Source organism: Scyliorhinus torazame, chromosome 13 (genome assembly GCF_047496885.1).
Source record: "Scyliorhinus torazame isolate Kashiwa2021f chromosome 13, sScyTor2.1, whole genome shotgun sequence".
NCBI classification, from domain to species: domain Eukaryota; kingdom Metazoa; phylum Chordata; class Chondrichthyes; order Carcharhiniformes; family Scyliorhinidae; genus Scyliorhinus; species Scyliorhinus torazame.
The window spans coordinates 30,156,342-30,184,002 of record NC_092719.1 but is presented as its reverse complement, the minus strand read 5'-3'; the positions used below and the strand labels follow the sequence as shown (position 1 = coordinate 30,184,002).

The 27,661-nt window shown below is 50.3% G+C and overlaps 1 protein-coding gene across 1 annotated transcript in view; it reads left to right on the top strand.

Moving 5' to 3' along the window:
* The window catches only part of endou2 (endonuclease, polyU-specific 2), a 73,882-nt gene that overhangs the window by 29,802 nt on the left and 16,419 nt on the right, over positions 1 to 27,661 (top strand). The window contains exon 6 of the mRNA XM_072470870.1: positions 14,657 to 14,810. Within this exon, the coding sequence (XP_072326971.1) occupies positions 14,657 to 14,810 (154 nt within the window). The remainder of the gene's footprint in view (positions 1 to 14,656; positions 14,811 to 27,661) is intronic.

Below are 27,661 nucleotides of genomic sequence, written 5' to 3'. Positions count from 1 at the left end.
AGTGCTGATGCCGCGTGTGTTTTATAGTTGGAAGACCCCCTCTGGTGTTCTGTCTGATGATTGGTTGTGTTCTGTCCTGTATGTTGATTGGCTAACCTGGGTGTCTGTCACTGCCTGTTCTTACCTCATGATGTGCATGGATGTATATTATGACAGGTGCCACTCTTGTTTTTAACACCTTGGACATGACATCCGCAAACCTCTGCCCAGAATCCCCTAAGCTTCGGGCATGCCCAGAACATATGAACATGGTTCGCTGGTCCTCCCGTACACCTTGTGCACCTATCTTCCACCCCAAAGAACCTGCTCATCCAGGCCACTGTCAAGTGGGTACGGTAAACAACCTTAAACTGTATCAGGCTGAGCCTGGCACATGTTGTGGAGGCGTTGACTCTACTCAACACGTCCGCCCAGAGACCATCCTCTATCTCTCCTCCCAACCCCTCTTCCCACTTGTGTCTCAGCTCCTCGGTCTGTGTTTCCTTTGACCCCATGAGTTCCTTGTAAATGTCAGAACCCTCCCTTCTCCCACCCACATTCTGGAAACTACCCTGTCCCGTATCCCTCTTGGTGGTAGGAGCGGTAAGGTTGAGACCTGCCTGCATAGGAAGTCCCGCGCCTGCAGGTACCTAAACTCATTCCCTCTCGTCAATTCAAATTTCTCCTCCAGCTCCCTCAGGCTGGAAAAGCTCCCCTCTATAAACCATAAGACCATAAGACATAGGAGTGGAAGTAAGGCCATTCGGCCCATCGAGTCCACTCCACCATTCAATCATGGCTGATTTCAACTCCATTTACCCGCTCTCTCTCCATAGCCCTTAATTCCTCGAGAAATCAAGAATTTATCAACTTCTGTCTTAAAGACACTCAACGTCCCGACCTCTACCGCCCTCTGTGGCAATGAATTCCACATACCCACCACTCTCTGGCTGAAGAAATTTCTCCTCATCTCTGTTCTAAAGTGACTCCCTTTTATTCTAAGGCTGTGCCCCCGGGTCCTAGTCTCCCCTGCTAATGGAAACAACTTCCCTACATCCACCCTATCTAAGCCATTCATTATCTTGTAAGTTTCTATTAGATCTCCCCTCAACCTCCTAAACTCCAATGAATATAATCCCAGGATCCTCAGACGTTCATCGTATATTAGGCCTATCATTCCTGGGATCATCCGTGTGAATCTCCGCTGGACCCGCTCCAGTGCCAGTATATCCTTCCTGAGGTGTGGGGGCCAAAATTGCTCACAGTATTCTAAATGGGGCCTAACTAATGCTTTATAAAGCTTCAGAAGTACATCACTGCTTTTATATTCCAAGCCTCTTGAGATGAATGACAACATTGCATTTGCTTTCTTAATTACGGACTCAACCTGCAAGTTTACCTTTAGAGAATCCTGGACTAGGACTCCCAAGGCCCTTTGCACTTCAGCATTATGAATTTTGTCACCGTTTAGAAAATAGTCCACGCCTCTATTCTTTTTTCCAAAGTGCAAGACCTCGCACTTGCCCACGTTGAATTTCATCAGCCATCTTGGACCACTCTCCTAAACTGTCTAAATCTTTCTGAAGCCTCCCCACCTCCTCCATACTACCTGCCCCTCCACCTTTCTTCGTATCATCGGCAAACTTAGCCATAATGCCCTCAGTCCCGTTATCTAGATCGTTAATATATAAAGAGAACAGCTGTGGTCCCAACACTGAAACCTGCGGGACACCACTCGTCACCGGTTGCCATTCCGAAAAATAACCTTTTATCCCAACTCTCTGCCTTCTGCCTGACAGCCAATCGTCAATCCATATTAGTACCTTGCCTCGAAATCCATGGGCCCTTACTTTACTCAGCAGTCTCCCGTGAGGCACCTTATCAAAGGCCTTTTGGAAGTCAAGATAGATAACATCCATTGGCTCTCCTTGGTCTAACCTATTTGTTATCTCTTCAAAGAACTATAACAGGTTTGTCAGGCACGACCTCCCCTTACTAAATCCATGCTGACTTGTCCTAATCCGACCCTGCACTTCCAAGAATTTAGAAATCTCATCCTTAACAATGGATTCTAGAATCTTGCCAACAACCGAGGTCAGGCTAATTGGCCTATAATTTTCCATCTTTTTCCTTGTTCCCTTCTTGAACAGTGGAGTTACAACAGCGATTTTCCAATCCTCTGGTACTTTCCCTGACTCCAGTGACTGTTGAAACATCATCACCAACGCCTCCACTATTTCTTCAGCTATCTCCTTTAGAACTCTAGGATGTAGCCCATCTGGGCCCGGAGATTTGTCAATTTTTAGACCTCTTAGTTTCTCTAGCACTTTCTCCTTTGTGATGGCTACCATATTCAACTCTGTCCCCTGACTCTCCGGAATTGTTGGGATATTACTCATGTCTTCTACTGTGAAGACTGACGCAAAGTACTTATTCAGTTCCTCGGCTATTTCCATGTCTCCCATCACAAAATTACCAGCGTCATTTTGGAGCGGCCCAATGTCAACTTTTGCCTCCCGTTTGTTTTTAATGTATTTAAAGAAACTTTTACTATCATTCCTAATGTTACTGGCTAGCCTACCTTCAAATTTGATCCTCTCTTTCCTTGGGCGAAATTCTCCACCAACGGCGCGATGTCCGCCGACTGGCGCCAAAGACGGCGCCAATCAGACGGGCATCGCGCATCTTTGGGGGCCGAGCCCCAACATTGAGGGGCTAGGCCGACGCCGGAGGGATTTCCGCCCCGCCAGCTGGCGGAAATGGCGTTTGTTGCCCCGCCAGCTGGCGCGGAAATGCGGCGCATGCGCGGGAGCGTCAGCGGCCGCTGTCAGTTTCCCGGCGCATGCGCGGGAGAGTCAGCGGCCGCTGTCAGTTTCCCGGCGCATGCGCGGGAGAGTCAGCGGCCGCTGTCAGTTTCCCGCGCATGCGCAGTGGGGAGAGTCACTTCCGCCTCCGCCATGGTGGAGGCCGTGGCGGAGCCGGAAGGGAAAGAGTGCCCCCACGGCACAGGCCCGCCCGCGGATCGGTGGGCTCCGATCGCCGGCCAGGCCACCGTGGGGGCACCCCCCGGGGCCAGATCGCCCCGTGCCCCCCCCAGGACCCCGGAGCCCGCCCACGCCGCCTGGTCCCGCCGGTAAATACCAGCTTTGATTTACGCCGGCGGGACAGGCAATTTCTGGGCGGGACTTCGGCTCATCCGGGCCGGAGAATCCAGCGGGGGGTCCCGCCAACAGGCGCGGCCCGATTCCCGCCCCTGCCCAATCTCCGGTACCGGAGACTTCGGCGGGGGCGGGGGCGGGATTCACGGCGGCCTACAGCCATTCTCCGACCCGGCGGGGGGTCGGAGAATGATGCCCCTTATCTCTCTCTTTGTTATCCTCTGTTTGTTTTTGTAGCCTTCCCAATCTTCTGACTTCCCACTACTCTTTGCCACATTATAGGCTTTCTCTTTTGCTTTGATGCATTCCCTAACTTCCTTTGTCAGCCATGGCTGCCTAATCCTCCCTCTGATAACCTTTCTTTTCTTTGGGATGAACCTCTGTACTGTGTCCTCAATTACTCCCAGAAACTCCTGCCATTGCTGTTCTACTGTCTTTCCCACTGGGGTCTGCTCCCAGTCGATTTTCGTCAGTTCCTCCCTCATGCCCCTGTCGTTACCTTTATTTAACTGTAACACCTTTACATCTGATTCTACCTTCTTTCTTTCAAATTGGAGATTGAATTCGACCATATTATGATCACTGCCTCCTCAGTGCTCCCTTACTTTAAGATCTTTAATCAAGTCTGGCTCATTACATAACACTAAGTCCAGAATGGCCTGTTCCCTCGTGGGCTCCATCACAAGCTGTTCCAAAAAGCCCTCCTGTAAACATTCAATGAATTCCCTTTCCTTGGGTCCACTGGCAGTATTATTTACCCAGTCCACCTGCATATTAAAGTCCCCCATGATCACTGTGACCTTGCCTTTCTGACATGCATTTTCTATTTCGTGGTGCATCTTGTGCCCCTGGTCCTGACCACTGTTAGGAGGCCTGTACATAATTCCCATTAGTGTGGTGGACCTTGGTTTACTGAGCCTTTCCATATACTGTGTCATATTTTGTGGGATGGGGACTATTGTAACCTCTCCTGAGTTTTGTTTTTTCGTGCTTTTTTGTATTCCTAAGCAGCTACGCTTCCCACTGATTACTTCACCTCTTGGTTCTGACTTTCCCTTCCCCCCCAATCTCTAGTTTAAAGTCCTATTGACCACCCTGTTTACTCCGATCCTCTCAAGCCCTGCTCTGCCACCTCCGGAACTCCCGTCCATCCTTCCCGGGGCAAACCAGTAATTATTGCAGATTGGAGACCAGACCGAAGCTCCCTCTGCTCCCACATGTCTCCTCCATTGCCCCAGACTCTCAGGGCCACCACCACGGGGCTGGTGGAGTACCGTGCCGGCGGGAATGGCAGAGGCGCCGTTACCAATGCCCCCAAACTGGTGCCCTTGCATGATGCCGCCTCTACTCACTCCCACACCGACCCCCTCGCCAACCACCACAATCACCCACATCCTAATCCTGGCTATATTCGCCGCCCAATAATAATTACTAAAGTTCGGCAGCGCCAGCCCGCCCTCCCCCCGGCTCCACTCCAGCATCCCCTTTTTTACTCGCGGGGTCTTGTCCGCCCATACAAAGCCAGTGATCACCTTGTTGACCCGTTTTAAAAGGGACCGTGGAATAAAGATGGGGAGATACTGAAACACAAACAGGAATCTTGGAAGGGCTGTCATTTTCACTGTCTGCACCCTCCCAGCCAATGACAACGGGAGCACGTCCCACCTTCGGAAAACTTCCTTCATTTGGTCTACTAGTCGGGCCAGATTTAACTTGTTTAGCCGTTCCCATTCCCGTGCCACCTGGATGCCTAGGTACCGAAAGCTTCCACCTGCCACTCTAAACGGCAGCCCCCCCAGTTGCCTCTCCTGCCCCCTTGTCTGGATCGCGAACATCTCACTTTTCCCCATGTTCAATTTATAACCCAAAAACCGCCCAAATTCCCCCAGATCCACATAGTTTCTTCCATCCCTTCTCGTGGGTCCGAAATATATAGGAGCAGGTCGTCTGTGTATAGCGAGACTATGTTTCACCACCCCTCGGACCAGCCTCTTCCAGCCCCTTGAGGCTCTCAACGTGATTCCCAGCGGCTCTATGGCCAGTGCGAATAACAGCGGGGAAAGGGGGCATCCCTGCCTCGTCCCCCGGTGCAGCCTAAAATAGCCCGATGTTAACCTGTTCATCCGTACGCTCACCACGGGAGCCAGATACAGCAGCCTGACCCAGTCGATAAATCTCCGTCCAAATCCAAACCATCCCAGTACCTCCGACAGATATTCTCATTCCACCCGATCAAATGCCTTCTCTGCATCCATTGCGAACACTACCTCCACGTCCCTACCCTCTGGGGGCATCATGACCACACCCAGCAACCTCCTTACGTTGGCCGCCAACTGCCTACCCTTAACCAATCCCGTCTGGTCCTCACCAATCACGTCCGGAACGTAGTCTTCAATCCTAGTGGACAAGATTTTGGCCAACAGTTTGGCGTCTACATTTAATAAGGAGATCGTCTATAGGACCCGCATAGCTCCGGGTCCTTGTCCCGCTTCAGGATCAATGAGGTTGTAGCCTGTGACATCATCAGGGGAAGTCCCCCTCTTTCCCTTGCCTCATTAAATGTCCTCATCAACAGCGACCCCAGTATCCCAGAGAACTTCTTTTAAACTCCACTGGGTACCCGTCCGGCCCCGGGGCTTTACCCGACTGCATGGCCTTCAGCCCTTCTGCTATTTCCTCCAACCCGATCGGGGCCCCCAGCCCTTCTACCAACCCCTCGTCCACCTTCGGGAACCTCAGCCCCCCTAAGAATTGCCTCATCCCCTCCGGCCCAGCTGGGGGTTCCGACTCATACAGCCTGCTGTAGAATTCCTTAAACGCCTTATCAACCCTTGCTGAATCTCCCACCAGGTTTCCGTCCCCGTCCCTTTCTTTCCCAATCTCCCTGGTCGCCTCCCTCTTTCTGAGTTGCTGTGCAAGCATTCTGCTGGCCTTCTCTCCATATTCATATATCGCCCCCCTCGCCTTCCTCAGCTGCTCCACCGCCTTCCCTGTAGTTAACAAGCCAAACTCCGCCTGTAGCCTCTGTCATTCCTTTAAAAGCCCTGCTTCTGGGGCCTCCGCATAACTCCTGTGGACCTGCCGTATTTCCCTTATCAATCGGTCCGTTTCTGCTCTGTCTGCCTTCTCCCTGTGGGCCCATATCGAGATCAGCTCCCCTCTAACCACCGCCGTCAGCGCCTCCCAGACCATTGCAGCCGAGAATTCCCCTGTGGCATTAACTTCCAGGTAGTTCTGGATACATTTCCTCAGCCGCCCACACACCTCCTCATCCGCTAAAAGTCCCACGTCCAGCCTCCAGTGCGGGCGCTGGCTACTCTCTTTGCTCAACTGTAGCGCAACCCAGTGCGGGGCATGATCCGAGATAGTGATCGCTGAGTACTCAGTGTCCACTTCTCCCGTCAGCAAAGCCCTGCCCAGGATAAAAAAGTCAATCCGGGAGTACACTTTATGCACATGTGGGTAGAAGGAGAACTCCTTCACTCTCGGCCGCCCAAATCTCCCTGGGTCCACCCCCCCCATTTGCTCCATGAACTCCTTTAGCTCCTTTGCCATTGCTGCCACCCTGCCTGTCCTTGAGCTCGACCGGTCTAGCCCTGGGTCAGTGACTGCGTTAAAGCCCCTCCCCATGACCGACTTGTGCGAACCCAGGTCCGGTATCTTCCCCAACATCCTCTTTATGAACTCCACCCCAACCCAATTTGGCGAGTACGCATTCACGTGTACCACTGGCAACCCCTCCAGCTTCCCACTAACCATGATGTAATGGCCTCCCACAACTGCAACTATTCTTCCCGCCTCGAATGACACTCGCTTGTTAATCAGGATTGCGACCCCTCCAGTCTTAGAATCCTGCCCCGAGTGAAAAACCTGTCCAATCCATCCCTTCCTTAATCTTATCTGATCAGCTACTCTAAGGTGAGTCTCCTGTAACATTACCTCGTCCGCCTTCAGTCCCCTCAAATGTGCGAGGACGCGTGCCCTCTTAACCGGCCCATTTAGCCCTCTTAGCTTCTCGCCCCTCCCCTCCCCCTGCCGATCAGGCATCACCTTTCTTGGGCCAGTCTCCAGACCGTGCCCCACGCATCCGCAGGCTCACCCCCAGGCAGCCTCCGCCCCCGACCTCCTTTTTGTCCCACAGCAAAAGTCCCTCCCCGTCAGCAGAACATTTCCCTCCCCTCCCCCTCTAGTAACAGCACTATACAAACCATCCCCTTCAACAAGCATAACATCTGCTCATCCCCCACTGCGTTTCCGTGAGCTCGCCCGCCCAGCTAGCTTGGTGACCCCCGGCCATGGTGCCAGACATTTTCCCACCTATTGTTCCTCCCCCCCCTCCCCCACTCGGACACACATATGCAAAAGAAAAACAATCCCAACACAATTGCCTGAAAGAAACACAAAAAAAATCAAACAGAAGACCCAACATGAGTTTTTAGTAATCTTTTGCACCCAAACGCTCTGCAACAGCCCATGGCACTACAAACACTCTTGAATAGGACAAGTTGTTTTGCGCAAGTTGGAGGCTGGTTTAGCACAGGGCTAAATCGCTGGCTTTTAAAGCAGTCCAAGGCAGGCCAGCAGCACGGTTCAATTCCTGTACCAGCCTCCCCGAACAGGTGCCGGAATGTGGCGACAAGAGGCTTTTCACAGTAACTTCATTTGAAACCTCCTTGTGACAATAAGCGATTTTCATTTCATTTCATTTCAACATCTAACATTCACACCTCCATCCCCCATCTGTGCAAATGCAAACTTTAACTCACACAGCTCTGCAGCAGGCCCCAAATCGATACAGAAGGCATTACAAATAACGTCCAAAAAACAAGAAACTTTTTTAACATGAGCGCTGCAGCAAAAGTCAAAGTCCTCAGTCCGCCACCAGCCCTTTCCTTCCAGCGAAGTCCATCGCTTCCTCGGGCGACTCGAAGTAAAAATGTTGCTCCTCATACGTGACCCAAAGACGGACCGGATACAGCAGTCCAAACTTAACCTTTTTCTTGAAAAGGGTCGACTTTATCTGGTTGAACCCTGCTCTTCTCCTGGCCACATCTGCACACAGATCCTGGTATATACGCAGGATGCTGTTCTCCCACTTACAGCTCCGTGTCTGCCTGGCCCACCGTAAAATACACTCCTGGTCCAGGTACCCGTGGAATCTCACCACCATTGCCTTCGGGGGAGGGTCCCCCACACGCGGCTTCCTCGCGAGCGCTCTGTGAGCCCTGTCCACTCCAAGGATCGGGAGAACGTCCCATCCCCCAGTAATCTCTCGAACATGCCCGCTATGCTTGCCCCAGCGTTCACTCCTTCAGACCCCTCTGGGAGACCAACGATTCTCAAGTTCTGCCGGCGGGACCTGTTCTCTAGGCCCTCCACCTTCTCCTGAAGCCTTTTCTGCTGATCTCACAGCATCCCCACCTCCAACTCCACTGCAGCTTGGTGCTCCTCCTGCTCAATCAGTGCCTTCTCCACTTTCTGGATCGCCCGATCTTGAGTATCCAGTCTGAGTTCCAGCCGCGCAATCGATTCCTTAATCGGGTCCATTGACCGCTGGGTCGACAAGACAGAACTCGGGTCGTCTGCCATGCTTTCTCCCGCTGCAGCCTCAGCCCAAGCCTTCTCCGTTCGCCTATTTCTTCCTTCGCGAGTGTGGTAGTCACCACTAGTGGTATATTGTATGTATTACAGCACTGCCTGTATATTAGAGTTACATGGGTAAATCCCTGCCTGCTGGCTCCGCCCAGCAGGCGATGTATAAAAGTGTGTGCTCTCCGGCGCTGCAGCCATTCTGGTTCCAGCTACAAAAAGCACAACATCTTGTTCAATAAAGCCTCGATTGTTCCACCATTGTCGTCTTGTGGTAATTGACGGTGCATCAATTTATTGAACAAGATTTTTTAAACGATGGATCTCCGCATCAAGCCTGATCGCCTGCAGCTGAGCCCTCAAGCAGCCAACGCCACGTCCACCTTCGACCACTGGCTAGCCTGCTTCGAAGGCTACCTCAGAGCAGCCGCTGAAGAACCCTCGGACGCGCAGAAGCTCCAAGTCCTCTATTCACGGGTGAGCCCTGACGTTTTTTCCCTCATCCGGGATGCGCCCACCTACTCCGAAGCGATGATGCTCCTGAAGGGACATTACGTTTGACCAGTGAACCAAGTGTACGCCAGGCACCTCCTGGCCACGAGACGGCAACTCCCTGGGGAGACTCTGGACAATTTCTTGCTTGCCCTGCAGATCCTAGGTAGGAACTGTGACTGCCAGGCAATTTCGGCAGTCCAGCACACTGAACTCTTAATTAGAGATGCTTACGTCACGGGCATGAAGTCTGCGCACGTCCGCCAGCGACTATTGGAAGGGGGTACGCTCGATCGTGCGGGGACTAGGCAGCTCGCTAATTCGTTAGAAGTGGCCTCCTGTAACGTTCAGTCCTACGCCCCCGACCGCGCGGCACCCTCATGGGCATCGTGGGCCCCATCAGCTGCCGCCTCCAGCTCACCGCAAGCCTGTGCCGCGCAGCAGCCAGCCAACTCTGGGGGGCCCCAAGTGTTATTTTTGCGGGCAAAACTAACACCCCAGGCAGCGCTGCCCGGCGCAGAGCGCGACCTGCAATGGGTGTGGGAAGAAAGGACACTTTGTTTCTGTTTGCCAGGCCTGGTCAGTCGCTGCTGTATCCAGGCCCGGTATTTCTACACCCCCCACGTGCGACCCAGGGGCGCCGCCATTTTCCCCTTCCTAAGCCACGGCCTCTGCGGGAGGGGGTCATTGAGGCCAGCAACAGCCCCTGGAGAGCTCAAGTAGTGGTAGTGAAGACTGGGGAGAAGCACAGGATGGTCATCGACGACAGTCAGACCATCAATCGGTACACGCAGCTCGACGCGTACCCACTCCCACGCATATCTGACATGATCAATCAGATTGCGCAGTATCGAGACTTTTCCACAGTGGACTTGAAGTCCGCCTACCACCAGCTCCCCATCCACCCGGAGGACTGCCAATACACTGCGTTCGAAGCAGATGGGCGCCTCTATCACTTCCTTAGGGTTCCCTTCAGCGTCACCAATGGGGTCTCGGTCTTCCAGCAAGGGATGGACCAAATGGTTGACCGGTACGGACTGCGGGCCACCTTCCTGTACCTAGATAACGTCACCATCTGCGGCCACGATCAGCAGGACCACGACGCAAACCTCCATACCACCAAACTCCTTAACCTCACCTACAATAAGGAGAAATGCGTATTCCGCACCAACCGCTTAGCCATCCTTGGCTATGTCGTGGAAAATGGAGTTCTAGGGCCCGACCGCATGCATCCCCTCCCCCACTGCCCCAAGGCCATGAAACGATGCCTGGGGTTTTTCTCCTGTTACGCCCAGTGGGTCCCTAATTATGCGGACAAGGCCCGACCACTCATTCAGTCCACAGTTTTTCCCCTGACGGCTGAGACCCGCCAGGCCTTCAACCACATCAAGGCGGACATTGCCAAGGCCAGATGCATGCGGTCGACGAGTCCCTCCCCTTTCAGGTGGAGAGCGATGCATCGGACGTAGCTCTGGCCGTCACCCTCAACCAGGCGGGCAGGCCCATGGCCTTCTTTTCCCGCACCCTCCATGCCTCCGAAATTCGGCACTCCTCTGTCGAAAAGGAGGCCCAAGCCATCGTGGAAGCTGTGAGACATTGGAGGCATTACCTGGCCGGCAGGAGATTCACTCTCCTCACTGACCAATGGTCGGTTGCCTTCATGTTTAATAATACACAGCGAGGCAAGATCAAAAATGACAAGATCTTGAGGTGGATCGAACTCTCCACCTATAATTATGAGATCTTGTATCGCCCGGGGAAGTTCAACGAGCCCCCTGATGCCCTATCCCGCGGTACATGTGCTAGCGCACAAGTGGACCGACACCGTCCACTATGACCTCTGCTACCCGAGGGTCATCTGGTTCTTCCATTTTATTAAGGCCCGCAACCTGCCCTACTCCATCGAGGAGGTCAGGACCGTCACCAGAGACTGCCAGGTCTTCGCAGAGTGCAAGCTGCACTTCTACCGGCCAGATTATCATAGAATTTACAGTGCAGAAGGAGGCCATTCAGCCCATCGAGTCTGCACCGGCTCTTGGAAAGAGCACCCTACCCAAGGTCAACACCTCCACCCTGTCCCCAAAACCCAGTAACCCCACCCAACACTAAGGGCAATTTTGGACACTTAAGGGCAATTTATCACGGCCAATCCACCTAACCTGCACATCTTTGGACTGTGGGAGGAAACCGGAGCACCCGGAGGAAACCCACGCACACACGGGGAGGATGTGCAGACTCCGCACAGACAGTGACCCAAGCCGGAATCGAACCTGGGACCCTGGAGCTGTGAAGCAATTGTGCTATTCACAATGCTACTGTAGTGCCCCCTATAATAATCTTTATTGTCGCAAGTAGGCTTCAATGAAGTTACTGTGAAAAGCCCCTAGTCCCTACATTCCGGCGCCCGTTACGGGAATTGAACTCGTGCTGCTGGCATTGTTCTGCATTACAAGCCAGGTGTTTAGCCCACTGTGCTAAATCAGCCCCTATCAGATAGAGCGCACCTGGTGAAGGCCTCCCGCCTCTTTGAGCGCCTCAGCGTGGACTTCAAAGGGCCTCCTCTCCACCGACCGCAACACGTATTTCCTGAATGTGATTGATGAGTACTGCCGGTTCCCTTTCGCCATCCCATGCCCTGATATGACTTCTGCCACGGTAATCAAAGCCCTCCACAGCATCTTCACTCTGTTCGGTTTCCCCACCTACATCCACAGCGATCGGGGATCTTCTTTTTTGAGTGATGAGCTGCGACAGTTCCTGCTGCGCCAGGGCATTGCCTCGAGTAGGACGACCAGCTGCAACCCCTGGGGAAATGGGCAGGTGGAGAGGGAGAACGGGACGGTCTGGAAGGCCGTCCTGCTGGCCCTGCGGTCTAAACATCTCCCGGTCTCCCGCTGGCAGGATGTCCTCCCCGACGCGCTCCACTCCATCCGATCGCTCCTCTGCACCATGACTAACGAGAACCCTCACGAACGTGTGTTTGCCTTCCCCAGGAAGTCCACCTCCGGGGTCTTGCTCCCAACATGGCTGACAGTTCCTGGACCCGTCCTCCTCCTGAAGCATGCGAGGAGTCATAAATCGGACCCCTTGGTCGAAAACGTCCACCTCTTACATGCCAAGGCGGATGACGCGTCAGAAGGGGGCGTGTCGGGTCGATGCGCATCCGCATTGCGAGGACTGCGGGTCTGAGAGCCTGATTTTCAGGCCGGCTGTTCTTTGTTTTTCTGGCCCCTGGGCCTGGCCAGGCAGACCCTCGCAAAATGCCCCTTCTTCCCACAGTCGCTGCAGATAGTGGAGCGGGCTGGGCAGCGTGGGCGTGGATGCTAGCCCTGCCCGCAGAAGTAGCACGGTGTGCCCCCAGGATGAGCGGGTCGCCACGCAGCGCAGTCCCGTAACGTGGCTGAGTCTGAGGAAGGCCGAGGGGGGCTCGCAGAGTCCGCGGGGTACATGCCCAAATTATGTCGGGCCACCTCCAGCGAGGAGGCGAGTGTTAGCATGTCCTGGAGGTGTTTTGCCCCGTTTTCGAGTAGCCGCTGCCGGATGTAGGTCGCGCGGAGGCCGGACATGAACGTGTCTCTGATGTGCAGGTTCATATGGGTTTCACCTGTCACATCCTGATGGTCACAGTCCCTGGCAAGCGCGGTGAGTTTTTCAGCGAATTTGTCTAGCGATTCCCCCGAGTGCTGCCGGCAGGTAGAGAGCAGGTGCCTGGCATGTACCTCGTTGGTGGGTTTAACGAACCACTTGCGGAGTAACTCGACTGCCTCTTCATAAGTCGTCGCCTTTTCGAGCGTGGCGGAGATTCTGTGACTCACCCGGGCGTGGAGTAGGCGCAGCTTGCGTGGCCCCAGGATGGGGGTCTCTGAGGAGTCTGGATAGGCATTGAAGCATCGGAGACAGTATTAAAAAATTTATTTTGCCTTGGTGTCCGTGCTTCCAGGTTGAGCTTCTCTGGTTTTAGGCCTGCGTTCATCCTGATGTAGTTTAGCTTATTAAATTGTTGTACCCTCAATAACGACGCTTAGAGAGTAAACGGTAAAGAAGGCTTTAATAAGCTAAGAACTAGCCTGGTGCCGAGACGGGTGCTAACTGGGTGCTGCCCACAAGGCGGCCCCTTATATACGACTCCCAGGTGGGCGGAGCCAGAGGCGGAGACCCCAGGGTTCCAAGCCCGGTTTTAAAGGGGACATCACCTTACATGATGATAAGGGTACAGTAATACAGTAACCATTCATCACAGTCCCAGTGAGAGTCAATGTGTGTGGAACTGTGTCCCAGTGAGAGTCTGTGTGTGTGGGACTGTGTCCCAGTGAGTCAGTGTGTGTGGAACTGTGTCCCAGTGAGAGTCAGTGTGTGTGGAACTGTGCCCCAGAGAGAGTCAGTGTGTGGGGGGCTGTGTCTCAGTGAGAGTCAGTGTGTGTGGAACTGTGTCCCAGTGAGAGTCAGTGCGTGTGGAACTGTGTCCCAGTGAGAACCAGTGTGTGTGGAAATGTGTCCCGGTGAGAGTCAGTGTGTGTGGAACTGTGTCCCAGTGAGAGTCAGTGTGTGTGGAACTATGTCCCATTGAGAGTCAGTGTGCGTGGAACTGTGTCCCAGTGAGAGCCAATGTGTCTGGAACTGTGTCCCAGTGAGAGTCAGTGTGTGTGGAACTGTGTCCCGGTGAGAGTCAGTGTGTGTGGAACTGTACCCCAGTGAGAGTCAGTGTGTGTGGAACTGTGTCCCAGTGAGAGTCGGTGTGTGTGGAACTGTGTCCCAGTGAGAGTCAGTGTGTGTGGGACTGTGTCCCAGTGAGAGTCAGTGTGTGTGGAACTGTGTCCCAGTGAGGGTCAGTGTGTGTGGAACTATGTCCCAGTGAGAGTCAGTGTGTGTGGAACTGTGTCCCAGTGAGAGTCAGTGTGTCTGGAACAGTGTCCCAGTGAGAGTCAGTGTGTGGGGAACTGTGCCCCAGTGAGAATCAGTGTGTCTGGAACAGTGTCCCAGTGAGAGTCAGTGTGTGGGGAACTGTGTCCCAGTGAGAGTCAGTGTGTGTGGAACTGTGTCCCAGTGAGAGTCAGTGTGCCTGGAACAGTGTCCCAGTGAGAGTCAGTGTGTGGGGAACTGTGCCCCAGTCAGAGTCAGTGTGTGGGGAACTGTGCCCCAGTGAGAGTCAGTGTGTGGGGAACTGTGCCCCAGTGAGAGTCAGTGTGTGTGGCACTGTGTCCCAGTGAGAGTCAGTGTGTGTGGAACTGTGTCCCAGTGAGAGTCAGTGTGTGTGGAACTGTACCCCAGAGAGAGACAGTGTGTTAGGAACTGTGTCCCAGTGAGAGTCAGTGTGTGTGGCACTGAACTCCAGTGAGATTTAGTCAATATCCCTGGAGTGGAGGGGCTGCAGTGATCGTGGAATCTCTGTTTGTAGAATCTAACATTCTCCCAACATAATCTCCTTCCCCCCCCCTCAGGCCTGATTCATCTGGTTTCGAGCATGTGTTTGTAGGTGAAACCCGTGGTGGTAGAACAGTGATTGGATTCCACAACTGGATCCAATTCTATCTCCAGGAAAAGCTTGGTCATGTAGATTATAGAGGATACACCATGGAAAAGAGCCACCTCAAGGTGAATGTTGCATGAGGCAGTGAAGTTACAGGGTTACAGATTTCAGGTGTTTGGGGTTTGATTGAGGGGTTTGGGGTTTGAGGTCTTTGGGGTTTGAGGTGTTTGGGGTTTGATTGAGGGGTTTGGGGATTGATTGAGGTGTTTGGGGTTTGAGGTGTTTGGTGTTTGAGGTGTTTGGGGTTTGAGGTGTTTGGGGTTTGATTGAGGGGTTTGGGGTTTGATTAAGAGGTTTGGGGTTTGAGGTGTTTGGGGTTTGATTGAGGGGTTTGGGGTTTGATTAAGAGGTTTGGGGTTTGAGGTGTTTGGGGTTTGATTGAGGTGTTTGGGGTTTGATTGAGGTGATTGGGGTTTTGAGGTGTTTGGGGTTTGAGGTGTTTGGGGTTGAGCTGTTTGGGGTTTGATTGAGGTGTTTAGGGATTGATTGAGGTGTTTGGGGTTTGAGGTGTTTGGGGTTTGAGGTGTTTGGGGTTTGAGGTGTTTGGGCTTTGATTGAGGGGTTTGGGTTTGATTGAGGGGTTTGGGGTTTGATTGAGGGGTTTGGGGTTTGAGGTGTTTTGGGTTTAATTGAGGGGTTTGGGTTTGATTGAGGGGTTTGGGGTTTGAGCTGTTTGGGGTTTGATTAAGGGGTTTGGGGTTTGATTGAGGGGTTTGGGGTTTGAGCTGTTTGGGGTTTGATTGAGGTGTTTAGGGATTGATTGAGGGGTTTGGGGTTTGAGGTGATTGGGGTTTGAGGTGTTTGGGGTTTGAGGGTTTGGGGTTTGAGGTGTTTGTGGTTTGAGGGGTTTGAGGGGTTTGGGATTTGAGGTGTTTGGGGGTTGAGGTGATTGGGGCTTGATTGAGGCGTTTGGGTTTTGAGGTGTTTGGAGTTTGATTGAGGGGTTTGAGGTTTGATTGAGGGGTTTGGGGTTTGAGGGGTTTGTGGTTTCATTGAGGTGTTTGGGGTTTGAGATGTTTGGGGTTTGAGGTGTTTGGGGTTTGATTTAGGTGTTTGGGGTTTGAGATGTTTGGGGTTTGATTGAGGTGTTTGGGGTTTGAGGTGTTTGGGGTTTGAGGTGTTTGGGGTTTGATTGAGGGGTTGGGGATTGATTTAGGGGTTTGGGGTTTGAGGTGTTTGGGGTTTGATTGAGGGGTTTGGGGTTTGATTGAGGGGTTTGGGGTTTGAGCTGTTTGGGGTTTAATTGAGGGGTTTAGGGTTTGATTGAAGGGTTTGGGGTTTGGGGTGTTTGGGGTTTGAGGTCTTTGGAGTTTGAGGTGTTTGGGGTTTGATTGAGGGGTTTGGGGTTTGATTGTGGGGTTTGGAGTTTGAAACGTTTGGTGTTTTGAGGTGTTTGGGGTTTCATTGAGGTTTTGTGGTTTGATTGAGGGGTTTGGGGTTTGATTGAGGGGTTTGGGATTTGAGGTGTTTGGGGTTTGATTGAGGTGTTTGGGGTTTGAGGTGTTTGGGTTTGATTGAGGTGTTTGGGGTTTGATTGAGGTAATTGGGGTTTGAGGTGTTTGGGATTTGATTGAGGTAATTGGGGTTTGAGGTGTTTGGGGTTTGATTGAGGTGTTTGGGGTTTGATTGAGGTGTTTGGAGTTTGATTGAGGTAATTGGGGTTTGATTGAGGTGTTTGGGGTTTGAGGTGTTTGGGGTTGGAGGTGTTTGGGGTTTGAGGTGTTTGGGGTTTGATTGAGGTGTTTGGGGTTTGATTGAGTTGTTTGGCGTTTGATTGAGGTGTTTGGGGTTTGAGGTGTTTGGTTTTTGAGGTGTTTGGGGTTTGACGAGTTTGGGGTTTGAGGAGTTTCGGGTTTGGGGTGTTTGGGGTTTGAGATGTTTGGGGTTTAATTGAGGGGTTTAGGGTTTGATTGTGGGGTTTGGGGTTTGATTGAGGGGTGTGGGGTTTGAGGTGTTTGGTGTTTTGAGGTGTTTGGGGTTTGAGGTGTTTGGGGTTGAGGTGTTTGGGGTTTGATTGAGGTTTTGGGGTTTGATTGAGGTGTTTGGGGTTTGATTGAAGTGTTTGGGGTTTGAGGTGTTTGGGGTTTAATTGAGGGGTTTGGGGTTTGATTGAGGGGTATGTGTTTTGAGCTGTTTTGGGTTTGATTAAGGGGTTTGGGGTTTGATTGAGGGGTTTGGGGTTGGAGATGTTTGGGGTTTAATTGAGGGGTTTGGGGTTTGATTGAGGGGTTTGGGGTTTGATTGAGGGGTTTGGGGTTTGATTGAGGGGTTTGGGGTTTGATTAACGGGTTTGGGGTTTGAGGTGTTTGGGGTTTGAGGTGTTTGGGGTTTGAGGTGTTTGGGGTTTGAGGGGTTTGGGGTTTGGTTGAGGTGTTTGGGGTTTGATTGAGGTGTTTGGGGTTTGAGGTGTTTGGGTTTTGATTGAGGTAATTGGGGTTTGAGGGGTTTGTGGTTTCATTGAGGTGTTTGGGGTTTGAGATGTTTGGGGTTTGAGGTGTTTGGGGTTTGATTGAGGTGTTTGGGGTGTGATTGAGGGGTTTGGGGTTTGAGATGTTTGGGGTTTAATTGAGGTGTTTAGGGTCTGATTGAGGGGTTTGGAGTTTGATTGAGGGGTTTGGGGTTTGAGGTGTTTGGCGTTTTGAGGTGTTTGGGGTTTGAGGTGTTTGGGGTTGAGGTGTTTGGGGTTTGAGGTGTTTGGGGTTTGATTGAGGTGTTTGGGGTTTGAGGTGTTTGGGGTTTGATTGAGGTGTTTGGGGTTTGAGGTGTTTGGGGTTTGAGGTGTTTGGGGTTTGATTGAGGTGTTTGGGGTTTGAGGTGTTTGGGATTTGATTGAGGTGTTTGGAGTTTGATTGAGGTAATTGGGGTTTGATTGAGGTGTTTGGGGTTTGAGGTGTTTGGGGTTGGAGGTGTTTGGGGTTTGAGGTGTTTGGGGTTTGATTGAGGTGTTTGGGGTTTGATTGAGGTGTTTGGGGTTTGATTGAGTTGTTTGGCGTTTGATTGAGGTGTTTGGGGTTTGAGGTGTTTGGTTTTTGAGGTGTTTGGGGTTTGACGAGTTTGGGGTTTGAGGGGTTTGGGGTTTTGGGTGTTTGGGGTTTGAGATGTTTGGGGTTTAATTGAGGGGTTTAGGGTTTGATTGAGGTGTTTGGGGTTTGATTGAGGGGTGTGGGGTTTGAGGTGTTTGGTGTTTTGAGGTGTTTGGGGTTTGAGGTGTTTGGGGTTGAGGTGTTTGGGGTTTGATTGAGGTTTTGGGGTTTGATTGAGGTGTTTGAGGTTTGATTGAGGTGTTTGGGGTTTGAGGTGTTTGGGGTTTAATTGAGGGGTTTGGGGTTTGATTGAGGGGTATGTGTTTTGAGCTGTTTTGGGTTTGATTAAGGGGTTTGGGGTTTGATTGAGGGGTTTGGGGTTGGAGATGTTTGGGGTTTAATTGAGGGGTTTGGGGTTTGATTGAGGGGTTTGGGGTTTGATTGAGGGGTTTGGGGTTTGATTGTGGGGTTTGGGGTTTGATTAACGGGTTTGGGGTTTGAGGTGTTTGGGGTTTGAGGTATTTGGGGATTGAGGTGTTTGGGGTTTGAGGGGTTTGGGGTTTGATTGAGGTGTTGGGGTTTGATTGAGGTGTTTGGGGTTTGAGGTGTTTGGGTTTTGATTGAGGTAATTGGGGTTTGAGGGGCTTGTGGTTTCATTGAGGTGTTTGGGGTTTGAGATGTTTGGGGTTTGAGGTGTTTGGGGTTTGATTGAGGTGTTTGGGGTGTGATTCAGGTGTTTGGGGTTTGAGGTGTTTGGGGTTTGAGGTGTTTGGTGTTTGAGGTGTTTGGGGTTTGAGGTGTTTTGGGTTTGATTGAGGTGTTTGGGGTTTGAGGTGTTTGGGGTTTGATTGAGGTAATTGGGGTTTGAGGTGTTTGGGGTTCGATTGAGTTGTTTGGGGTTTGATTGAGGTGTTTGGGGTTTGAGGTGTTTGGGGTTTGATTGAGTTGTTTGGCGTTTGATTGAGGTGTTTGGGGTTTGAGGTGTTTGGTTTTTGAGGTGTTTGGGGTTTGACGAGTTTGGGGTTTGAGGGGTTTGGGGTTTGGGGTGTTTGGGGTTTGAGATGTTTGGGGTTTAATTGAGGGGTTTAGGGTTTGATTGAGGTGTTTGGGGTTTGATTGAGGGGTGTGGGGTTTGAGGTGTTTGGTGTTTTGAGGTGTTTGGGGTTTGAGGTGTTTGGGCTTGAGGTGTTTGGGGTTTGATTGAGGTTTTGGGGTTTGATTGAGGTGTTTGAGGTTTGATTGAGGTGTTTGGGGTTTGAGGTGTTTGGGGTTTAATTGAGGGGTTTGGGGTTTGATTGAGGGGTATGTGTTTTGAGCTGTTTTGGGTTTGATTAAGGGGTTTGGGGTTTGATTGAGGGGTTTGGGGTTGGAGATGTTTGGGGTTTAATTGAGGGGTTTGGGGTTTGATTGAGGGGTTTGGGGTTTGATTGTGGGGTTTGGGGTTTGATTAACGGGTTTGGGGTTTGAGGTGTTTAGGGTTTGAGGTATTTGGGGTTTGAGGTGTTTGGGGTTTGAGGGGTTTGGGGTTTGATTGAGGTGTTGGGGTTTGATTGAGGTGTTTGGGGTTTGAGGTGTTTGGGTTTTGATTGAGGTAATTGGGGTTTGAGGGGCTTGTGGTTTCATTGAGGTGTTTGGGGTTTGAGATGTTTGGGGTTTGAGGTGTTTGGGGTTTGATTGAGGTGTTTGGGGTGTGATTCAGGTGTTTGGGGTTTGAGGTGTTTGGGGTTTGAGGTGTTTGGTGTTTGAGGTGTTTGGGGTTTGAGGTGTTTTGGGTTTGATTGAGGTGTTTGGGGTTTGAGGTGTTTGGGGTTTGATTGAGGTAATTGGGGTTTGAGGTGTTTGGGGTTCGATTGAGTTGTTTGGGGTTTGATTGAGGTGTTTGGGGTTTGAGGTGTTTGGGGTTTAATTGAGGGGTTTGGGGTTTGATTGAGTGGTTTGGGGATTGATTCAGGTGTTTGGGGTTTGAGGTGTTTGGGGTTTGAGGTGTTTGGGGTTTGAGGTGTTTGGGGTTTGAGGTGTTTTGGGTTTGATTGAGGTGTTTGGGGTTTGAGGTGTTTGGGGTTTGATTGAGGTAATTGGGGTTTGAGGTGTTTGGGGTACGATTGAGTTGTTTGGGGTTTGATTGAGGTGTTTGGGGTTTGAGGTGTTTGGGGTTTGAGGTGTTTGGGGTTTGAGGTGTTTGTGGTTTGAGGTGTTTTGGGTTTGATTGAGGTGTTTGGGGTTAGAGGTGTTTGGGGTTTGATTGAGGTGTTTGGGGTTTGAGGTGTTAGGGGTTTGATTGAGGTGTTTGGGGTTTGAGGTGTTTGGGGTTTGATTGAGGTGTTTGGGGTTTGATTGAGGTGTTTGCGGTTTGATTGAGGTGTTTGGGGTTTGAGGTGTTTGGGGTTTGATTGAGGTAATTGGGGTTTGAGGTGTTTGGGGTTTGATTGAGTTGTTTGGGGTTTGATTGAGGTGTTTGCGGTTTGATTGAGGTGTTTGGGGTTTGAGCTGTTTGGGGTTCGAGGGGTTTGGGGTTTGATTGAGGTGTTTGGGGTTTGATTGAGGTGTTTGGGGTTTGAGGTGTTTGGGGTTTAATTGAGGGGTTTGGGGTTTGATTGAGGGGTATGTGTTTTGAGTTGTTTTGGCTTTGATTAAGGGGTTTGGGGTTTGATTGAGGGGTTTGGGGTTGGAGATGTTTGGGGTTTAATTGAGGGGTTTGGGGTTTGATTGAGGGGTTTGGGGTTTGATTGAGGGGTTTGGGGTTTGATTGAGGGGTTTGGGGTTTGATTAACGGGTTTGGGGTTTGAGGTGTTTGGGGTTTGAGGTGTTTGGGGTTTGAGGTGTTTGGGGTTTGAGGGGTTTGGGGTTTGGTTGAGGTGTTTGGGGTTTGATTGAGGTGTTTGGGGTTTGAGGTGTTTGGGTTTTGATTGAGGTAATTGGGGTTTGAGGGGTTTGTGGTTTCATTGAGGTGTTTGGGGTTTGAGATGTTTGGGGTTTGAGGTGTTTGGGGTTTGATTGAGGTGTTTGGGGTGTGATTGAGGGGTTTGGGGTTTGAGTTGTTTGGGGTTTAATTGAGGTGTTTAGGGTCTGATTGAGGGGTTTGGAGTTTGATTGAGGGGTTTGGGGTTTGAGGTGTTTGGCGTTTTGAGGTGTTTGGGGTTTGAGGTGTTTGGGGTTGAGGTGTTTGGGGTTTGAGGTGTTTGGGGTTTGATTGAGGTGTTTGGGGTTTGAGGTGTTTGGGGTTTAATTGAGGGGTTTGGGGTTTGATTGAGTGGTTTGGGGATTGATTCAGGTGTTTGGGGTTTGAGGTGTTTGGGGTTTGAGGTGTTTGGGGTTTGAGGTGTTTGGGGTTTGATTGAGGTAATTGGGGTTTGAGGTGTTTGGGGTTCGATTGAGTTGTTTGGGGTTTGATTGAGGTGTTTGGGGTTTGAGGTGTTTGGGGTTTGAGGTGTTTGGGGTTTGAGGTGTTTGTGGTTTGAGGTGTTTTGGGTTTGATTGAGGTGTTTGGGGTTTGAGGTGTTTGGGGTTTGATTGAGGTGTTTGAGGTTTGAGGTGTTTGGGGTTTGATTGAGGTGTTTGGGGTTTGAGGTGTTTGGGGTTTGATTGAGGTGTTTGGGGTTTGATTGAGGTGTTTGGGGTTTGAGGTGTTTGGGGTTTGAGGTGTTTGGGGTTTGAGGTGTTTGTGGTTTGAGGTGTTTTGGGTTTGATTGAGGTGTTTGGGGTTTGAGGTGTTTGGGGTTTGATTGAGGTGTTTGGGGTTTGAGGTGTTTGGGGTTTGAGGTGTTTGGGGTTTGATTGAGGTGTTTGGGGTTTGATTGAGGTGTTTGCGGTTTGATTGAGGTGTTTGCGGTTTGAGGTGTTTGGAGTTTGATTGAGGTAATTGGGGTTTGAGGTGTTTGGGGTTTGATTGAGTTGTTTGGGGTTTGATTGAGGGGTTTGATTGAGGTGTTTGGGGTTTGATTGAGGTGTTTGGGGATTGATTGAGGTGTTTGGGGTTTGAGGTGTTTGGGGTTTGAGGTGTTTGGGGTTTGAGGTGTTTGGGGTTTGATTGAAGGGTTTGGGGTTTGATTGAGGTGTTTGGGGTTTGAGGTGTTTGGGGTTTGATTGAGGTGTTTGGGGTTTGAGGTGTTTGGGGTTTGATTGAGGTAATTGGGGTTTGAGGTGTTTGGGGTTTGATTGAGTTGTTTGGGGTTTGATTGAGGTGTTTGGGGTATGAGGTGTTTGGGGTTTGAGGTGTCTTGGGTTTGATTGAAGGGTTTGGGGTTTGATTGAGGTGTTTGGGGTTTGAGGTGTTTGGGGTATGATTGAGGTGTTTGGGGTTTGAGGTGTTTGGGGTTTGATTGAGGTAATTGGGGTTTGAGCTGTTTGAGGTTTAATTGAGGGGTTTAGGGTTTGATTGAAGGGTTTGGGGTGTTAGGGGTTTAAGGTCTTTGGAGTTTGAGGTGTTTGGGGTTTGATTGAGGGGTTTGGGGTTTGATTGTGGGGTTTGGGGTTTGAAGCGTTTGGTGTTTTGAGGTGTTTGGGGTTTCATTGAGGTTTTGTGGTTTGATTGAGGGGTTTGGGGTTTGATTGAGGGGTTTGGGATTTGAGGTGTTTGGGGTTTGATTGAGGTGTTTGGGGTTTGAGGTGTTTGGGGTTTGAGGTGTTTGGGGTTTGATTGAGGTGTTTGGGATTTGAGGTGTTTGGGATTTGATTGAGGTGTTTGGAGTTTGATTGAGGTAATTGGGGTTTGATTGAGGTGTTTGGGGTTTGAGGTGTTTGGGGTTGGAGGTGTTTGGGGTTTGAGGTGTTTGGGGTTTGATTGAGGTGTTTGGGGTTTGATTGAGGTGTTTGGGGTTTGATTGAGTTGTTTGGCGTTTGATTGAGGTGTTTGGGGTTTGAGGTGTTTGGTTTTTGAGGTGTTTGGGGTTTGACGAGTTTGGGGTTTGAGGGGTTTGGGGTTTGGGGTGTTTGGGGTTTGAGATGTTTGGGGTTTAATTGAGGGGTTTAGGGTTTGATTGAGGTGTTTGGGGTTTGATTGAGGGGTGTGGGGTTTGAGGTGTTTGGTGTTTTGAGGTGTTTGGGGTTTGAGGTGTTTGGGGTTGAGGTGTTTGGGGTTTGATTGAGGTTTGGGGGTTTGATTGAGGTGTTTGAGGTTTGATTGAGGTGTTTGGGGTTTGAGGTGTTTGGGGTTTAATTGAGGGGTTTGGGGTTTGATTGAGGGGTATGTGTTTTGAGCTGTTTTGGGTTTGATTAAGGGGTTTGGGGTTTGATTGAGGGGTTTGGGGTTGGAGATGTTTGGGGTTTAATTGAGGGGTTTGGGGTTTGATTGAGGGGTTTGGGGTTTGATTGAGGGGCTTGGGGTTTGATTGTGGGGTTTGGGGTTTGATTAACGGGTTTGGGGTTTGAGGTGTTTGGGGTTTGAGGTATTTGGGGTTTGAGGTGTTTGGGGTTTGAGGGGTTTGGGGTTTGATTGAGGTGTTGGGGTTTGATTGAGGTGTTTGGGGTTTGAGGTGTTTGGGTTTTGATTGAGGTAATTGGGGTTTGAGGGGTTTGTGGTTTCATTGAGGTGTTTGGGGTTTGAGATGTTTGGGGTTTGAGGTGTTTGGGGTTTGATTGAGTTGTTTGGGGTGTGATTCAGGTGTTTGGGGTTTGAGGTGTTTGGGGTTTGAGGTGTTTGGTGTTTGAGGTGTTTGGGGTTTGAGGTGTTTTGGGTTTGATTGAGGTGTTTGGGGTTTGAGGTGTTTGGGGTTTGATTGAGGTAATTGGGGTTTGAGGTGTTTGGGGTTCGATTGAGTTGTTTGGGGTTTGATTGAGGTGTTTGGGGTTTGAGGTGTTTGGGGTTTAATTGAGGGGTTTGGGGTTTGATTGAGTGGTTTGGGGATTGATTCAGGTGTTTGGGGTTTGAGGTGTTTGGGGTTTGAGGTGTTTGGGGTTTGAGGTGTTTGTGGTTTGAGGTGTTTTGGGTTTGATTGAGGTGTTTGGGGTTTGAGGTGTTTGGGGTTTGATTGAGGTGTTTGGGGTTTGAGGTGTTAGGGGTTTGATTGAGGTGTTTGGGGTTTGAGGTGTTTGGGGTTTGATTGAGGTGTTTGGGGTTTGATTGAGGTGTTTGCGGTTTGATTGAGGTGTTTGGGGTTTGAGCTGTTTGGGGTTCGAGGGGTTTGGGGTTTGATTGAGGTGTTTGGGGTTTGAGGTGTTTGGGGTTTGAGGTGTTTGTGGTTTGAGGTGTTTTGGGTTTGATTGAGGTGTTTGGGGTTTGAGGTGTTTGGGGTTTGATTGAGGTGTTTGAGGTTTGAGGTGTTTGGGGTTTGATTGAGGTGTTTGGGGTTTGAGGTGTTTGGGGTTTGATTGAGGTAATTGGGGTTTGAGGTGTTTGGGGTACGATTGAGTTGTTTGGGGTTTGATTGAGGTGTTTGGGGTTTGAGTTGTTTGGGGTTTGAGGTGTTTTGGGTTTGATTGAGGTGTTTGGGGTTTGAGGTGTTTGGGGTTTGATTGAGGTAATTGGGGTTTGAGGTGTTTGGGGTACGATTGAGTTGTTTGGGGTTTGATTGAGGTGTTTGTGGTTTGAGGTGTTTGGGGTTTGAGGTGTTTGGGGTTTGAGGTGTTTGTGGTTTGAGGTGTTTTGGGTTTGATTGAGGTGTTTGGGGTTTGAGGTGTTTGGGGTTTGATTGAGGTGTTTGGGGTTTGAGGTGTTAGGGGTTTGATTGAGGTGTTTGGGGTTTGAGGTGTTTGGGGTTTGATTGAGGTGTTTGGGGTTTGATTGAGGTGTTTGCGGTTTGATTGAGGTGTTTGGGGTTTGAGCTGTTTGGGGTTCGAGGGGTTTGGGGTTTGATTGAGGTGTTTGGGGTTTGAGCTGTTTGGGGTTTGAGGGGTTTGGGGTTTGATTGAGGTGTTTGGAGTTTGAGGTGTTTGGGGATTGATTGAGGGGTTTGGGGTTTGAGGTGTTTGGTGTTCGATTGAGTTGTTTGGGGTTTGATTGAGGTGTTTGGGGTTTGAGGTGTTTGGGGTTTGAGGTGTTTGGGGTTTGAGGTGTTTGTGGTTTGAGGTGTTTTGGGTTTGATTGAGGTGTTTGGAGTTTGAGGTGTTTGGGGTTTGATTGAGGTGTTTGAGGTTTGAGGTGTTTGGGGTTTGATTGAGGTGTTTGGGGTTTGAGGTGTTTGGGGTTTGATTGAGGTAATTGGGGTTTGAGGTGTTTGGGGTACGATTGAGTTGTTTGGGGTTTGATTGAGGTGTTTGGGGTTTGAGGTGTTTGGGGTTTGAGGTGTTTGGGGTTTGAGGTGTTTGTGGTTTGAGGTGTTTTGGCTTTGATTGAGGTGTTTGGGGTTTGAGGTGTTTGGGGTTTGATTGAGGTGTTTGGGGTTTGAGGTGTTAGGGGTTTGATTGAGGTGTTTGGTGTTTGAGGTGTTTGGGGTTTGATTGAGGTGTTTGGGGTTTGATTGAGGTGTTTGCGGTTTGATTGAGGTGTTTGGGGTTTGAGCTGTTTGGGGTTCGAGGGGTTTGGGGTTTGATTGAGGTGTTTGGGGTTTGAGCTGTTTGGGGTTTGAGGGGTTTGGGGTTTGATTGAGGTGTTTGGAGTTTGAGGTGTTTGGGGATTGATTGAGGGGTTTGGGGTTTGAGGTGTTTGGTGTTCGATTGAGTTGTTTGGGGTTTGATTGAGGTGTTTGGGGTTTGAGGTGTTTGGGGTTTGAGGTGTTTGGGGTTTGAGGTGTTTGTGGTTTGAGGTGTTTTGGGTTTGATTGAGGTGTTTGGGGTTTGAGGTGTTTGGGGTTTGATTGAGGTGTTTGAGGTTTGAGGTGTTTGGGGTTTGATTGAGGTGTTTGGGGTTTGAGGTGTTTGGGGTTTGATTGAGGTGTTTGGGGTTTGATTGAGGTGTTTGGGGTTTGAGGTGTTTGGGGTTTGAGGTGTTTGGGGTTTGAGGTGTTTGTGGTTTGAGGTGTTTTGGGTTTGATTGAGGTGTTTGGGGTTTGAGGTGTTTGGGGTTTGATTGAGGTGTTTGGGGTGTGAGGTGTTTGGGGTTTGATTGAGGTGTTTGGGGTTTGAGGTGTTTGGGGTTTGATTGAGGTGTTTGGGGTTTGATTGAGGTGTTTGCGGTTTGATTGAGGTGTTTGGGGTTTGAGGTGTTTGGGGTTTGATTGAGGTAATTGGGGTTTGAGGTGTTTGGGGTTTGATTGAGTTGTTTGGGGTTTGATTGAGGGGTTTGATTGAGGTGTTTGGGGTTTGATTGAGGTGTTTGGGGATTGATTGAGGTGTTTGGGGTTTGAGGTGTTTGGGGTTTGAGGTGTTTGGGGTTTGAGGTGTTTGGGGTTTGATTGAAGGGTTTGGGGTTTGATTGAGGTGTTTGGGGTTTGAGGTGTTTGGGGTTTGATTGAGGTGTTTGGGGTTTGAGGTTTTTGGGGTTTGATTGAGGTAATTGGGGTTTGAGGTGTTTGGGGTTTGATTGAGTTGTTTGGGGTTTGATTGAGGTGTTTGGGGTATGAGGTGTTTGGGGTTTGAGGTGTCTTGGGTTTGATTGAAGGGTTTGGGGTTAGATTGAGGTGTTTGGGGTTTGAGGTGTTTGGGGTTTGATTGAGGTGTTTGGGGTTTGAGGTGTTTGGGGTTTGATTGAGGTGTTTGGGGTTTGAGGTGTTTGGGGTTTGATTGAGGTAATTGGGGTTTGAGCTGTTTGGGGTTTAATTGAGGGGTTTAGGGTTTGATTGAAAGGTTTGGTGTTTGGGGTGTTTGGGGTTTGAGGTCTTTGGAGTTTGAGGTGTTTGGGGTTTGATTGAGGGGTTTGGGGTTTGATTGTGGGGTTTGGGGTTTGAAGCGTTTGGTGTTTTGAGGTGTTTGGGGTTTCATTGAGGTCTTGTGGTTTGATTGAGGGGTTTGGGGTTTGATTGAGGGGTTTGGGATTTGAGGTGTTTGGGGTTTGATTGAGGTGTTTGGGGTTTAAGGTGTTTGGGGTTTGAGGTGTTTGGGGTTTGATTGAGGTGTTTGGGGTTTGAGGTGTTTGGGGTTTGATTGAGGTAATTGGGGTTTGAGGTGTTTGGGATTTGATTGAGGTGTTTGGAGTTTGATTGAGGTAATTGGGGTTTGATTGAGGTGTTTGGGGATTGAGGTGTTTGGGGTTGGAGGTGTTTGTGGTTTGAGGTGTTTGGGGTTTGATTGAGGTGTTTGGGGTTTGATTGAGGTGTTTGGGGTTTGATTGAGTTGTTTGGCGTTTGATTGAGGTGTTTGGGGTTTGAGGTGTTTGGTTTTTGAGGTGTTTGGGGTTTGACGAGTTTGGGGTTTGGGGTGTTTGGGGTTTGAGATGTTTGGGGTTTAATTGAGGGGTTTAGGGTTTGATTGAGGTGTTTGGGGTTTGATTGAGGGGTGTGGGGTTTGAGGTGTTTGGTGTTTTGAGGTGTTTGGGGTTTGAGGTGTTTGGGGTTGAGGTGTTTGGGGTTTGATTGAGGTTTTGGGGTTTGATTGAGGTGTTTGAGGTTTGATTGAGGTGTTTGGGGTTTGAGGTGTTTGGGGTTTAATTGAGGGGTTTGGGGTTTGATTGAGGGGTATGTGTTTTGAGCTGTTTTGGGTTTGATTAAGGGGTTTGGGGTTTGATTGAGGCGTTTGGGGTTGGAGATGTTTGGGGTTTAATTGAGGGGTTTGGGGTTTGATTGAGGGGTTTGGGGTTTGATTGAGGGGTTTGGGGTTTGATTGTGGGGTTTGGGGTTTGATTAACGGGTTTGGGGTTTGAGGTGTTTGGGGTTTGAGGTATTTGGGGTTTGAGGTGTTTGGGGTTTGAGGGGTTTGGGGTTTGATTGAGGTGTTGGGGTTTGATTGAGGTGTTTGGGGTTTGAGGTGTTTGGGTTTTGATTGAGGTAATTGGGGTTTGAGGGGTTTGTGGTTTCATTGAGGTGTTTGGGGTTTGAGATGTTTGGGGTTTGAGGTGTTTGTGGTTTGATTGAGGTGTTTGGGGT